We start from the raw sequence: 14,707 nt of genomic DNA on the forward strand, positions 1-14,707 counted from the left end.
TACTATTTTGTCTCCATTCTGTGTATTTGGAATCCCAAAAAAAATAAAATACTTTAATGGTAACTATATCCATTCTAAATTGACAATATCTCCAAAAATTCAATTGTTCATTATTTTCTAAAATTCTAGTTATCCCCAACAAAACAATTAAAATAGTTCAATATGGTGTTCTTTTCCTTTAATTTTATATCACCAAATGATTATATATACACAATTTTCATTTCCACCATTTCGAATAAAATATACCTTAAAGTCTGATGATTGATAAATATTGATATTTCTCGCAATGTGATGACAAAATTCCGACATAACCAACTCCAAATCATGTTTTAATCATGACTCTTCAACAATCTAAAGTATTTTCTATAATTTATAAGTTTACTTCAGAATACTTTCTAAACCTTAACATAAATCATTATCATGAATCAATCACTTATCATCTTTAGATATAAGAGCAAATATTTCCTCAGAATTTCTTAATAGCAAAACTTTTGACATTTCTATACCCATATAAATTTTGTTTTTTCTTTCTATGAAGAGAAAATAATAACATTTAATCATAAAAATCTATACTCTTATTACATAAATGGGTCGTTGATCTATCATCACTGCATAATCCTTCTTGTATATCGCATAAAGACCTTTAACTAAGTTTATAACCCAAAGACACCATCCCACAATTGAATAAAATTTACATTCAATGATCACCCTAAACTTCAAACTATTCGACATATCATCCATATATTCCATAACAAATAGATCTCAATAAAAATGAAATACTTTATACGTGAAATCCAAAAATACAATTGAAAATCACCCAAAAATTACATCACTAAAAATTTATTAAATTCATCTTAACTTCAAAATTTAACTCAACACTTCCAAATTTTATGAATGTCCTTAACGAAATTAATTAACTTAATAACCAAATCAATCATCACATTATTTTGCTATAGAACAACCATTACGTTCATTTACATACTCACCATATTATATTGTAATCATATAACCTCATCACATACTTATGGATATACCATATGCCTTCTAACTTTTAATTACATCAATTTTCCTTAAGATCACAAAATAATAACCTTTATATTTATCATGTGAACCTTTCACACCTCAATATACCACCAAAATTTCATATGTTAATTTTCTAATCTAAATAAATTCCAACTCTACCATTCTCTACTCGCCTTTTTATTTCTCGATTCACATAAACATACCTAAATACACATATCCATTTAATTATATTTCTTAAGCAACAAATAATCCCGCAATCGGTAATCATAATAAAGTTCATCCATATTTTTCTCACATTCCTTGTAATCAAACCACTCATAAATAATCAAAATAAGTGGAATTACCGTTAATTTTCTCGATGCCTAAAATACACGATAACACATTGTCATTTATCAATCAACAAATCATCATTTGTCTTTCACAATTTCTTATCATATAGTATAAATATACACCATTATGATTTCTATTATCCTCCCATATAAGTGGCCACAAATCACCACAAAATTTTTATAACACTAATGACCATTTGGCTCCAAAATAATTAAAATTCCACACTGATTATAAAATCTATAAATTTGAATGCCCAGGAAAATCATCAAGATCTGTTCAAATCTTACTAGGTTACATAAACAAAAAAGAATCAATTTCCACCTGTATAGAAATTATGGGAAAATAAATGAGTTGATAGCTCAGTGAGTGGAGAAGTTCGAAATTAATTATACTATTTCACTTTTTACATTTTTTTATCGAAAATCGAGTTCATATCATTTAATAATTCACAAGATAAAATCATGTAATTATAACCAAAAGTGAAATATTCACATAAGGTCGTAAAATATCATCTCAAAATCATGATATAAACATCAGTTGATAACCATACTATAATCTCATCATATCAAACGTGCTGAAAAATCCACCAAAAATGTACCTTCTGATTGAAATATATAATCCGCCCCTCGGGCTAAGAACTTTCGCCACGGGTCTTTGGCCCCTCCGTGAATGAAAGTATGTCTCAAAGACCTCTCATAATCAATTCTAGAGTACAGTCAAGGCCCCTCAGTAAACTATATGTACACGGTCAAGACCCCTTCATCCCCGGTCCATGATCCCTCAGTGTAGTATAGAACACGGCCCTCAGTGAACTAGAAGAAATATATAATCACGAGTACGGTCGATCTCAAAATCATATCTCATATTCCAATTCACAATGTAACGTATACAATCTTTGAAATCCCACATGTATCATAATAAAAGATATTTCCATAAAAACCATGTAATTTGAACACATATAATTGCACATACTTTAACCATAAACTTAATTTATAAATACTTTAAAAATATGTATATTTTTCCACTCACAGTACTATGTTCGCAAAATTAACCCAGTTGATAAGCTATTCTGATGTCAGTGTCGTCGCCTGAAACACGATATAATTTTTAAATAAAGAATTAATTATTTTAAATAATTTCAATAATTAAATAGACGATACCCAAACTTAATCATTTCACGTTTAAACGATTTTCATAGTCTATTTAATCAATAAAACTAGTTTTTCTTTCATTTTACTCAATTTCATAGTTTATTATACTTAACCCCTTCAATAAAATTGAATTTAATTTAACAATCTAACAACTATAAAATCAAACATAACTTGACAATAAGTAACTTTTTACTTACCTTTCAAAATTGAGGAATTCAAGCCTAATAATGTAGACCGCTTATTTTTTAACAATATAGGCGAACTTTCCTATTTTTTTTCTTCCTTTCCTTTCCTTTCCTTTTCTTTTTTTTTCTTCCACTTTTTCCTTCATTTTTCTCCCTGCTCTCGTTTTCTATTAGTGTGTGTTGTGTGTGTGGTTGTGGGACAAAATGAATAGATTTTAAACATGGGTGGATTGATATAAATCAATCCACCGCCTCTCTCTTTTGTTTTTTTATTCTTTTTTTTTTTTTTTTGTATGACATGTTTGACTTTTCTTCTTCTTCTAATTTTTTTTAATTCTTTATTATAACCAAATTAAGGTATTACATCCCCCTTTTTAAATCTCTTAAAATTATAGCCCCCCATTTGGCCCCCCATTTTGTATAAATGAGAATGGGTGGAATAATATTTTTTTGAAAAATGATAGGTTTAAAAAGAAAGAAAAGTTTTCAATTTAAGTGTAATATTATTTTATACAAAATTGTGTGGTTGAAAATTGGATAGAAAAAAATGGAGTGTAATAGAATGGAAAATAATGAGGGCCAAACGAGGGCTATCCCAAATCACCTATAGTTGTTGACGCTGTCGCTTTACCCCCTCTCCAAATCTAGGTAATTTGACAATGTCATAAATGCTTCCCTATTCAGTACTCTATGTTTATCTCCAACGTTTGGAAGGTTTCTCCATTTCATGATCAAATTAAGGTTGTTGGTGTGTGGAATTTCAAATATATGCTCCTGTTTACGGGTGAATACTTTTGCTTAGCGGGTACATGTCCTGTTTTTCGTAATAAAATTGATTACTTGTAAATAAGGGGGAATGGTGGATGGAAACACTGATTGCTTTTTAAAATTATTGGTACAATTGCTGGTTTTTATTTGATCATTTTTCTCTATTCATTTTCTTTTCGTGTGTCTATGAGGAATTTTTCTTTTTTCGATATTTGGGATTTTGAACACCAATTTGGTTTTGCTTATTATCTTGTGTATGTAGGAAGGATATGGATAGGTCATAATATATTGATTTGGTTGTGCTCGCGTGAGGGAGGCATTTGATGAGATTAAAACCTGATTTTGAGCCAGAGGGAACCATTGATTTGGTAGTATTGACGCAAAAGTTTGGGAGGAGAGTTAGCGACATGAAGGTGAAATCCTCCTGCACATTAGTTAGAATTGTTGGATCTTTTTAGAAAAAAAAATAAAATAAGAAAGAGAATAATACCTTAACATTGTGGAACATGATATATTGCATGAGATATGATTTGGAAGAATATAACATAGAAATTTTTAGTTATCAAATAACAAACAGTTGGCTCGGCTCAATCGGAATGTTATTGTTAATTTTTTATCGATTTATTTTTGTAGATATTCCTATTTTTGAGACCTCTAGCCTTCTGCTGCACTTATACAAGTCTCGCTTGCAAGTTGCTACTCACTTCAGGAGTTGGAACTTAGCTATTAAGTAACTGAATGTGTGTGCACAGATGTAAGCTTAGCCTAGGTCCTGAAAAAGCAAATGGGTCAAGCAATATTTTGGCGATCAAAATGTATGTACTTCGCATTTTTGTTTAAGTTTATTACGTTAATTGTTATGTTTATCTCTGTATGAAGCGCATACTCTTTTCTTTGAAGATTGACACTGTTGAAGGCAAGCCATTTGCACAAGTTTTATTCTATTAAGCTTTTAGATGGTGTATACTCTCGTTCGGTATTTTTCTCAATTTATTTATCTTTCTAATTGATGAGTAAAACAAGAATTGTGCGTTCTTTTTTGCTTGAAACTTCTCTTAACATTTCTAATATCTTGAATTGTGGAGCCTGTAGATTGTATATCAATAAAAGTAGTTTAAGTAATTAGCTTTATTGTCAATTCATTTATATATTGATGTTAAGGAATTCTTTTGATTGAAACAGAGCAGAAGACTACTTCAAGAGAGTTGTGGAGCTGAAGGATGTAGAGGCGTTGAACAAATACGCAAACTTCCGTAGGTGAAGAAGGATCTTTGGGCTGCTGAGGAAACCTACTTGGACACCATTAAATAATGAAGTTTCCATGTGCTGAAACATTTAGTGCAATGGCAAATTTTTTGAGCAGGCTAATGATGTTAGAATTATTTAGATACACTCTACATTTTGACATATTTTATTAAATTGTACTCAATATTTGTGTTTATTAAAACTATGGAAAATATAATTATATATGTATCAAAGTATATAATTTTGTTATTTAATTATTATAGGTTTGATGGTAATCACGTCAATAAACAATTTAAAAAAGTAAATTGACTGTTTTAATGTATGCTTTTTTACAGCGTGCATATGTATGCTTTTATGGCATGCATTTATGCCATAAAAGCATGCCGTAAAAGGAGGCGAGTATTTATAGCGTGCAATAACATGCCGTAAAAAGTGAAATTAATGGCATCCATTTAAATGCATGCCGTAAGAAAAAAAAAAAAAGAGTACTTACGGCATTACTTTATATGGCATGCACATGTATACCGTAAAACACTTTTTATGGCGTGCAATGCAAGCTGTAAAATGCAAACTTTGTTGTAGTCCAACTGTTGTTATGCAGTTGTACTGAATTCTTATTATTTTCTTGAATGTATCAACCAGCATATAAGCTTATTGTACTGTTAAAGTAAAGACAGTATTATGTTGAAAACTGTAAATTTTCATTTTCTGATTTGATCAATGAAAATATCATCCAGGTGGCATTTCCCGTTGATGTTGGAGACATTTTTTTCGAGTTTCTACATGTAAAAAAATTTGGCTTATAGAAGTGCCACCTAATAAACACAATAGGGGGAATGGGTGGTTCTTATGGACAATATTTTAATTACATGGGGTCCACCCCCAGTGTCTATAGCAATTTTGTGAAGCCCATTTTCTGTACAAATGGTTTAAACCTTTTTTTGAACCACATAATTGTTCCCTTCTTTTTAATTTTACTCTGTTATTTGATTTTACCAGTTTTGTGCTGTGATCTAAGATTGAATGTCTTGTTATCACCGGGATGGAAATATTCCCATTAAACTGGTTTTTTCAAAATTACTTTTCCCCCACGCTCATTTTCGATGACACATTCTTTTAAAAAATGTTAATAATAATTAATCATTGTTTAACATTTCCTCACTTCTAAATACTTTTTAACTCCATATTCTTCACAAGAAAAAAAAAACACTTTTCACAAAATCATTTCTCCAAATTCAACTTCACACAAAGGCTATTATCAGTAAACTGCTACTTACAATTTAAAGGAAAAGCAAGGAGGAAACAATATTGCGCTAATGAATCATTGACTCGGTATGCAGATACGATCCCTTCCCACGAAAGCAAGTCTATTACACAATTTATTCTGATGATGTTAGAAGTTTTTGATACTAAGATTCAAGAGGGAAATCAATTTTTAGACTACTTGCATTGAATTTCCTGGCAAGCTCCTTGTCCTCCGTGAGAAAGAGCTGTCTTTTATTCTGGGCGACTGTACAAAGTGAGTAGGGCCCTCAAAGCTTCATCATACTATAGTCCATTACTTCCACCAGAAAGTCTTGCATTGAAAGAAATTGTTTACATAGAGAATAAAATGAGTGATTGATCAAGTCACTAACAAAATAGCAATGATAAGCAGTGTGGATGATATATATGCTGTATAAACCTACCAGCATCCTCCTTAGAGAAACAAAGTGGAGGTGTAATTCTGAGAACATTTTCATAGTAGCCTCCCTTTCCAATCAGTAATCCCATATCTTCATGATCGAATAGAAGTTTAGTGTATTGTAAGAGTTATAATCTTAACACCAAGACAAAAAGCAAGAAAAATGAAAAACAGCTGATACCTTTCATTTGCTCCATCAAATGCAGAGTTTCGACCTTTGCCGGAGTTTTGCGTCGGCGGTCTGTGACTAGTTCAACCCCGAGCATCAGTCCTCTTCCTCTCACATCCCCGATAACTGCATACAAAGATATCAACCAAAGAAAATTATAAGTTAACAAATTATGCTTTTGCAAATAAGGTTCACCATGTAGCATATGTGGTAGGCTAATATTGACCTCTACTCTAAGGGAAAAAGGGTTCCGGAACACTCATTTAAAATTTGTGTACGCCTCTCGCCTTAATGTAATGGGGCATTTTGAAGACTAAGCTTTTAAATAAGATAGTTCAATGAAAACTCTACTTTCATGCTTGGCTTTGAGGGCATTAAGACGCTGTTTCAGGTAGGATCCAACAACATGAGCATTCTCCTGAAGTTTTTCTTTTTCGATCACCCTGAGAACGGCAAGTCCTGCTGCAGTACATACAGGATTCCCTCCAAAGGTGTTAAAGTAAGTTCGATGAGTCAAGACCTCAGCAATCTCAGGAGTAGTTACCACGGCACCAAGAGGAATTCCATTTCCGATACCCTGCACTCCGAAGGTGAATAAACCCGATTATTTTCTAAACAAAGCTCAAGTAATGTACTCTTAGGGAAGGAATTAAGGCGATGTTTATATTACCTTGGCCATTGTAACTATGTCAGGCACAACTCCATGGACCTCAAATCCCCAAAAATGGCTACCTGTGCGAGCAAATCCAGTCTGAACCTCATCAGCAATACAAAGGCCTCCTGCATTTCTGATGATGCTATATACTGCAGGCAAGTAACCTGGAGCTAACTCAACAATCCCGGCAACTCCCTGATATATAATGAAATATCTCATGTGAAAAGGCATGATAATTTCCTCTTAATTAGTGACTTAAGATACTAATCAACAAAATTTCACCCTACGAAACATGCGACAAAGGATCCAGAGAAAATCATTGAAATATAGAAGATGTTGACCTCAGAAAGATGAAAATTATTTTTGCAAGCCAAAAGGAGTTTATCCCTCCCAATTCTGGTAGAGTTTACACTTTTTGGGGGATTTTGGGTATGTTATCGAAGCCAAATCTCTATATAAAGAGAAAAAGATGGAGTTTCCAGCATTCTATTAGCCGGAAACTGTTTCTTGATTGGAGGTAGTTTCAATTTCCGAACGGTCCAACCCCAAATGTTTTTACACTATGCAGTTTTTAGGAGTGGTAATCTTTCAGTCTTTAGAATTTTTAGTGCAAAAGTGCATCCCTTTTCTATTGGGCAATGGTCTTATTTTAGGCTATTTTAGAGGTATTTTAGTCATTTTTGTGAGTTGACATTCGTTATTTTGGAGGTCATGTTCAAATCTCATTTTTTAAAGCTTGTAAAGGTTTGTGCTTTGTAACACTTGTTCAAGTAGTTCAATGTGTGCATGCATGGGTTTTAGTGCACTAGAGTCCTTGTATTCTGTCAAAATTTCCAATGAGGTTCCCATCCGTATCCGAGGCCAAACCAAGGCCTTTAGTCATGTTGCCTGTTGAGGCCTCCAATCATGTTTCTAGCCAAGTTTTAGAATTTTGCACACTACGCTGCTTAAGAGAGCCTCAGTGGCCAAGACATCTTTCGTTCAACTGTGCCTCGAAGGTCAAGACACAAAGATTCATAGACATGTGAGAATGCGATGGGCCCTTTTGTGGCTGATGCGAAATCCAGATGGACCATAATTATTTAGGTACTTAACGGAAGGGACTACCTGTATAGCTTCAGATATAAAAGCCGCAACATGGCCACAAGTTCCGAATTGAATTAGATCTTGAACATCTTTTGCATACATTTCACCATCTGAACCAAAGATTCCTCTGTATGGATCCGGGTTCATGGCATGATGAACTCCACTCTGTTCGAGTTAAAAAAAAAAAATAAATAAATAAAAGAATCGGGAAATAATCCAGAAAGCAGCATGTGAACTACTATTGCAATATGGAATTTTATGCTTCATGCTTTGTTCCAAAGAATAGACTACAGGTAGTAAATAGTTTGCACACATTGTCAAAATTCTGTCCAAATATTTTACTTGAACAAGTAGATCGGTAAAATATTAAGCGGGGGGAAAAACAAAAAAAAACAAAAAAAACCAAAGTTTTACAGAAGACCCTAAACATGAGAGCTACGTTCACTTGTCACTGCAAGATGACTAGGAACTGCGTTTTTACCTGTACAAGATTGAATTTCCAGTTACATAGTGCAGTGGCCGCCATGGTCCCTTTTCCGTCACTCTTTTCTGTTTATTGCGCTGAAAGCTCGAAAACAACTGAATACGTAAACACATATTATTATTGTGCTGAAATCTCCAAAACAACTGAATACAAAATTAGTTGCACGCAATTTTATGCTTGGATAATTGTTTAAATTCTGTCATATATATATATTCTGTCGCTTATAACTCACAGGCTTTTCGTAGAAGTAGTATGTAGATGGGCTGAGAAACTCTTTCCTCTTCTTCAAAACCTCATTGGCTGTCGGTCCAGTGTACAGGGCGGGACGTAGTTGGAGAAGGGCAGTTTTGGAATAACGTCTATGTTGTTTTCCGGGAAACATATTGCAGCATTTGTATTCTGGGCTGCCAAAGAATACACACGTTGCCAACTTTGGAAGTGTTTGAATTCCCATAATGCACTTCCAATGCCAACGCTGAGCATCTTTCTTCAAACTCTCTTTATAGATCACGCAATTGCAATGAAGTAAGAGGGTAAAGGAAACCTATGCACATCAATGGTTGTGTGTATGCATTTATATAGGCATCAAATCGACTCTAAATTTATTGAAAATTATTTTAATTTATTATTACATGTTTTAAAATTAGTAGAATATGACTATAGCTACTGGTTGTGTTATTTAATTCTTATGAATTAAGAGTAATGTTATTCAAAATCACTGTCAGTTTAGATGAAACTAATATGATATTAAATGAGAAGTATAATTAAATGAGTCATTTAGGACTTGTTTGAGCCCCATTAAATTGAAAAATGTATTTTAGAGTAGTAGATTGATAGAGAATATGTGGTTAAAAAATAAGTAAAAGTTTTGAATTTGATTGTAATATTATTTTATTGAAGAATGTGTGGTTGAAAAGAAAAGGAGAATGTATTTTTAAGGAAAGTGAGAATCAAACACACTCTTAATTTTACGTCATTGAGATTATCACAATACACCATCTAGATTAGTATAGACAGCATAATTAATGAATTAAAATAGAAATACTATAATTAGAATAATGGATTCTTGCTCAAGAATTATCTCTAAAAGACTCCTGAATTACTCAATAGTTTAAATAGTCAACCACTAAAATTATGCTCCAAGATGCTCTTCAAATTAATAATATAAAAAAAATAATGTTATTCATAATCTGCAACTGCAAGTAGTCATCTCATGTGATAGCTTCTTATTTGAGGCATTAACTTGTTATTAGCTTGTCATTCATTAACACATTAAATAACGAACTCTTATGTAGTATGACTATCGACAGTCACTGACTATGAATAACATTATTATTTTAAAATAGATAGTAGGTTTGATTTCCTAAATTTGGAGAGCCAAACCAATTTTAATAATTAAATGCATTCAAAATATCCCAAAATTCAATACGTCATATATTAACCAACTGAATAGTGAAAAAGAAGGAATATAATATAATAATTTGGAGAGAAATTGGTAAAAATAAAATGAAAAATAATAATTATATATAGGGAGTAGGAAAATTAAGCTCCTATTTGGTAAGGATTAAAATCTAAATTTTGATTTAAATCATATTCAACAATTAATTTTAACTAAATATTTGATGAGATCCATAACTTTTCAATCACACATTTTATCAACTTTTCTTCAAATCTACTAAAAATTTGATTTTAATTCTTACCAAACTGAGGCTGAGTTTTAAAGATAAAGGAGTCGTTGGCGTATTTAAAAAAATTTATTCTCTAAATTTATAGATACTCTCAAAATTGTAAAATATGCTATTTAAAAATAGAAATTTTTTTGGAGATACTCTTAGTATACCAATTTGATTTGAAGAGGTTAAGCCTTTTATAAATGGTTTAAAAAAAATTAATATAATTCATAATCCTCGATTACTGTTTAATGTAAACTTGGTATATCTATACCAATTCCATCGAAATAGGAATAAGTTTGAACATGAGTTTTTTAAATGGACCATACTAGATGTACCTAATTTTTTTTATTTTTTTTTTTACCAAATGCTTTACATACACTCACAATAGGGGTATGGGGACCACATGTTGGGATTATTTTATTCACGCGAGGTTCACGTGCTTGTGAGAGTCGGTAAACCAAATTATGTACACTTAGAATTATCTTTTTTAAATACCCCGCCCGCCACCACCAAGTCTTTTTTAAACGAAACTTTAATTACTTCCGTACTTCCGCTAAACTGAGTTTTTTTAAGTCGTTACGCAACTACCAACAACCAAGTCTTTATTTAAACGAAAATTAACTTGAATTACATTTTGTATTGCAGCAACCAAATAAGTCTTTATTTATACCAAAACAACTTTTTTGTACCACTGCAACTTGTTACTGCAAGTGGCATCAGTGACAAAATACAACTATGTTGACCAACCAAGTCTTATTTAAACAAAAAATTGACTTAATTATTTATATTACACCGACCGATCAGTCTTTATTTAAACGAAATTAACTTTAATTACTTTTTTATTTCTGCAATTTGTTGTTGTAGAATATCATAATTAACTTATGTTAGTTTAAATTATTACCATTTTGTTGTTATAAGCGGTATCATCAATGGAATATAACTATGCTGACGCTAAAGATCCAAATATAGCTTTTCAATCTGTTTATTCCACTAACGTTGCATTAGAATCGGTCTCGAGAATTTTGAGGCCCTAAGTGGGTAATTATCATGAGGCCTTTGACACAATTTTTTCATGCTTATCAATATTTGAATATTTAAATAACATAACATATTTGTATTTAAATGAAAATTTTATACAGTCCAAAAGAGTAGCAAACACGAAAATTGAAGTAAATTATATTCTAACAACTTTTACTTTTAAATGTGGTAGTTGAACATGTCATCAAAGACAAAATTCTATATACGCCAATAAAAAATAATCTAATCTAATTCCTAATTAAAGTTACATCATTTAAATAAATAAAATTCTCTAGTAGCCTTTCAAGAATCTATTAAATATACAGTGAACTATTGTGTATTACTATATCAGAAGGCACCACAGCCAAATAAATGCATGCTTAGTTCTCAGATTCTGAATCATATTCAAACTTTTCTTTTGTATTAACATGATTAGTCCTCTGTGCATTTGTTATTTTCTTGTAAGTAATTGTTTGAAAGTCGAGATTTAAACTACTTCAATCGTATGCAGTTAATTTAAAATTTGTATAACTCATTAAAATGACTATAATCTTTCGGTCTTCATAGATGCACACTCCATGATTTTGTTTTCTTTATTCATTTTAGTTTTTCATTACTTTGTAATCTAAATTCTGATTAATTCAGTTGGCTACAAACGGTAAGATTTATTGAGAGGGCAGTTCACAAGCCATCAATTATTCTTTGTCTCTTTTAGCCTTATTTTTGCAAAACAGTGAACAAAGCATCACAAATTATTTCTCTCTTTCGACAATACTTTCTGCACAAAGAAATAAAGTCTTTTAATTTTTTGTGAGGTCCCTCAAATGTAGCTAGGCCATTGCCTAGTTGACTTTGGTTTAGGGCCGGCCTTGCCTCGCATTCCCTTATTAATCATCAAATTGCATGCATGTCTCGGAAACTTTAAACTACAAACTCTAGAAAAGGGAATTATTGATTTAACTGAGCTTGTTGCTGTTGTTTTTGGTGTCCATTGAATAATTCTTCCCACCATTTATGTTTGGTTCATGATTAGAAGATGGAAGTTTTAAAATAAATTGAAAGATAATCTACTTAGCGTTCATTTGACACAACTTTTGAAAGTCAAAATCAGCTTTTGGGATTGATTCGATAATTTTTTGAAAATATTTTGTCTAACTAGAAGATATTTTAAAGGAAGTTGATCTAACTTGGAGCCCTAGAAAAATCTCAGCCTTGCTTATGAATAAAGGAAGTGAAAGCAGATTAGTTTCAAGTGAATACGTATTGTAGAACAGGAAAGATGAAATTTGATAATTCCACATTATAAAACAATTAGAAAATTACAAAAATGAAACAATTCAATGTATCTTGAGACTAAATAAATTTTAGCATACCTACCGTGAATATGGACGTTATCATCATAAAACTTTTAAAATGTTTAATAGACAATGACATACGAGGAAAACTTCTTGTACTTTAACGCTTTGAAAATTGATATTCTTCGGATAAACCATGCAACCAATGCTTCAATATATATATTGGAAATGAGAATACAAAAAGAATTTTATTTTAATAATTCTAGTAATTTTTATTCAAAATATCAGTGAATTAAAATAAAGAACTGTATGAAAGTATTGCTTCAAAATAATTTTATTATTCTTTTATGTTATATTCCAATACATAAATCCATAAAAAATGCCCTCTCCAAACTTGGATAAGATACAAAAGTGCAAGGGTCAACAATGATCATCTTCAACAGATAAAATGTATTCAATATGGACCAAGCTACGTCAAACCCTCCTTGACAGACACTCATGATAGGAGGGGAGTGGGTGCACTTTTTTTTGGCATTTTTTATTCAAGCAAATCCTATGCTGGCCTTGTCACATGTGAGTATATGCCAACCAACATGTCAAAACTTTTCAGGCAAAGAAGCTTTAATGCTTTATGGATTCAATATAGATAGGGTAAATATATTAACACCACAATTTTTATTAAATACACTACACTTTATTACAATGCGTATCCCTAAAATTTTCTTCTTTGTACACTCATGTTCTCAACTTTTTTTTTTTAAATTTTTTTTATCATCAACCTTCTATTAATTTTCACATCTTGTCTATAGAAATGCTTTTCATCCAAAATATTTGATATGACAACCAAAAAGACATATTTCTCTCTCGTATTTTTATATAATTGAAATAAATAACTAATATAAAAGTTAAACAAAATATTTGTCAATCTTTTCAATGCATGTTAGTAGAATATTTGTATGAAAATCGTGATTAAAGACAAAATATATTAATTAATTGAAGGTTAAGAATGACAATCCAAGTTGACAAAGATGTACATTTTACATATTCATCCCACTTGATTGGATATTAAATTAAATTCATTATAACTCTTTCGGAACAAAATATGAATATTTTTAGAGTTTTTTTTCAATTGATTTATTCAATGAATGTTACAGTATAGAAAAGGTAAATGTGGAGACATGAATTGTATCTATAATAGATAATTTCAATTGACATATTCAATACATATTAAGAGAATATGAAGAAAGGATGGTATTGGTCGAATATTCAGTTCAAATAAAAAAAGTAAATAGAGAAACTATTTTAATTGATTTCCCCAACTATTTAAATTGTTTTCACAAATTAGTTTTTATTTCATTTGAATTAAAAATTCATTCGACGTAAACACTTTGTATTAATTACTCTTTATATTCTCACATCTTTAAATATTATTTCTATAGCACCTATAAAACATTTTAAAGTAATGTGCAATACATGTTCAACTATAACAAGTATTTTCTGAAAGTAAGGTTGAGACGAATTGGTTGAAGTTTTGCATGTTCCAAATGGAGGAACTGTATTTGGGATAATGGATGTCACTCAATGAAAAATACGTCTTGTTTCGTCGTCAAATATCAGCACATAATTAGATTCTAGCACAACTTTCTTAGCCTCATTAACACATCTCTGACCGCCATATAAGAACTTAGCCGAGTTGCCCACAGATAATCAGATGATAGCCAATCCTCTGAGTAGACCTTTTTTTGCTTTCATGACGATCCAATATTTGCAAAAGATGCGACAATGTTTAGAGATATGTAAGCTTGAATTGATGAAATAAAAATCAAACTATAACAAAAAATGAGAATGGTTACTTTTAAAAGAATAAAGATAAGCTAATAACAGAAATTTTGGTGCAAAAAATATAGAAAAGTCGTTAAATATTGCAGCAGGTTTTGCCAAT

General features: G+C 31.2%; 1 protein-coding gene across 1 annotated transcript; it reads right to left on the reverse strand.

Moving 5' to 3' along the window:
- Positions 1-5,897: 5,897 nt before the first annotated feature.
- On the reverse strand, positions 5,898-8,822 carry LOC111403226 (alanine--glyoxylate aminotransferase 2 homolog 3, mitochondrial-like). Its single transcript, XM_023031647.1, has 7 exons — positions 8,778-8,822; positions 8,318-8,461; positions 7,226-7,405; positions 6,907-7,132; positions 6,568-6,681; positions 6,391-6,477; positions 5,898-6,278 (listed from the first exon to the last, which is right to left on the reverse strand). The coding sequence occupies exons 1-7, from the start codon at positions 8,820-8,822 to the stop codon at positions 6,235-6,237; spliced, it is 840 nt and encodes a 279-aa protein (XP_022887415.1). The 3' UTR covers positions 5,898-6,234.
- Between the last annotated feature and the right edge of the window lie 5,885 nt (positions 8,823-14,707).

This window comes from Olea europaea, chromosome 11, assembly GCF_002742605.1.
Source record: "Olea europaea var. sylvestris chromosome 11, O_europaea_v1, whole genome shotgun sequence".
Lineage (NCBI taxonomy): Eukaryota > Viridiplantae > Streptophyta > Magnoliopsida > Lamiales > Oleaceae > Olea > Olea europaea.

Excerpts from the sequence above, each read along its gene's own strand:
- LOC111403226 (XM_023031647.1), bottom strand. The coding sequence starts at position 8,822 with ATGGCGGCCACTGCACTATGTAACTGGAAATTCAATCTTGTACAG. Across the intron at positions 8,462-8,777 it reads GGAAATTCAATCTTGTACAG|AGTGGAGTTCATCATGCCAT; the intron begins GTAAAAACGCAG and ends TAACTCGAACAG. Across the intron at positions 7,406-8,317 it reads TTATATCTGAAGCTATACAG|GGAGTTGCCGGGATTGTTGA; the intron begins GTAGTCCCTTCC and ends ATTATATATCAG.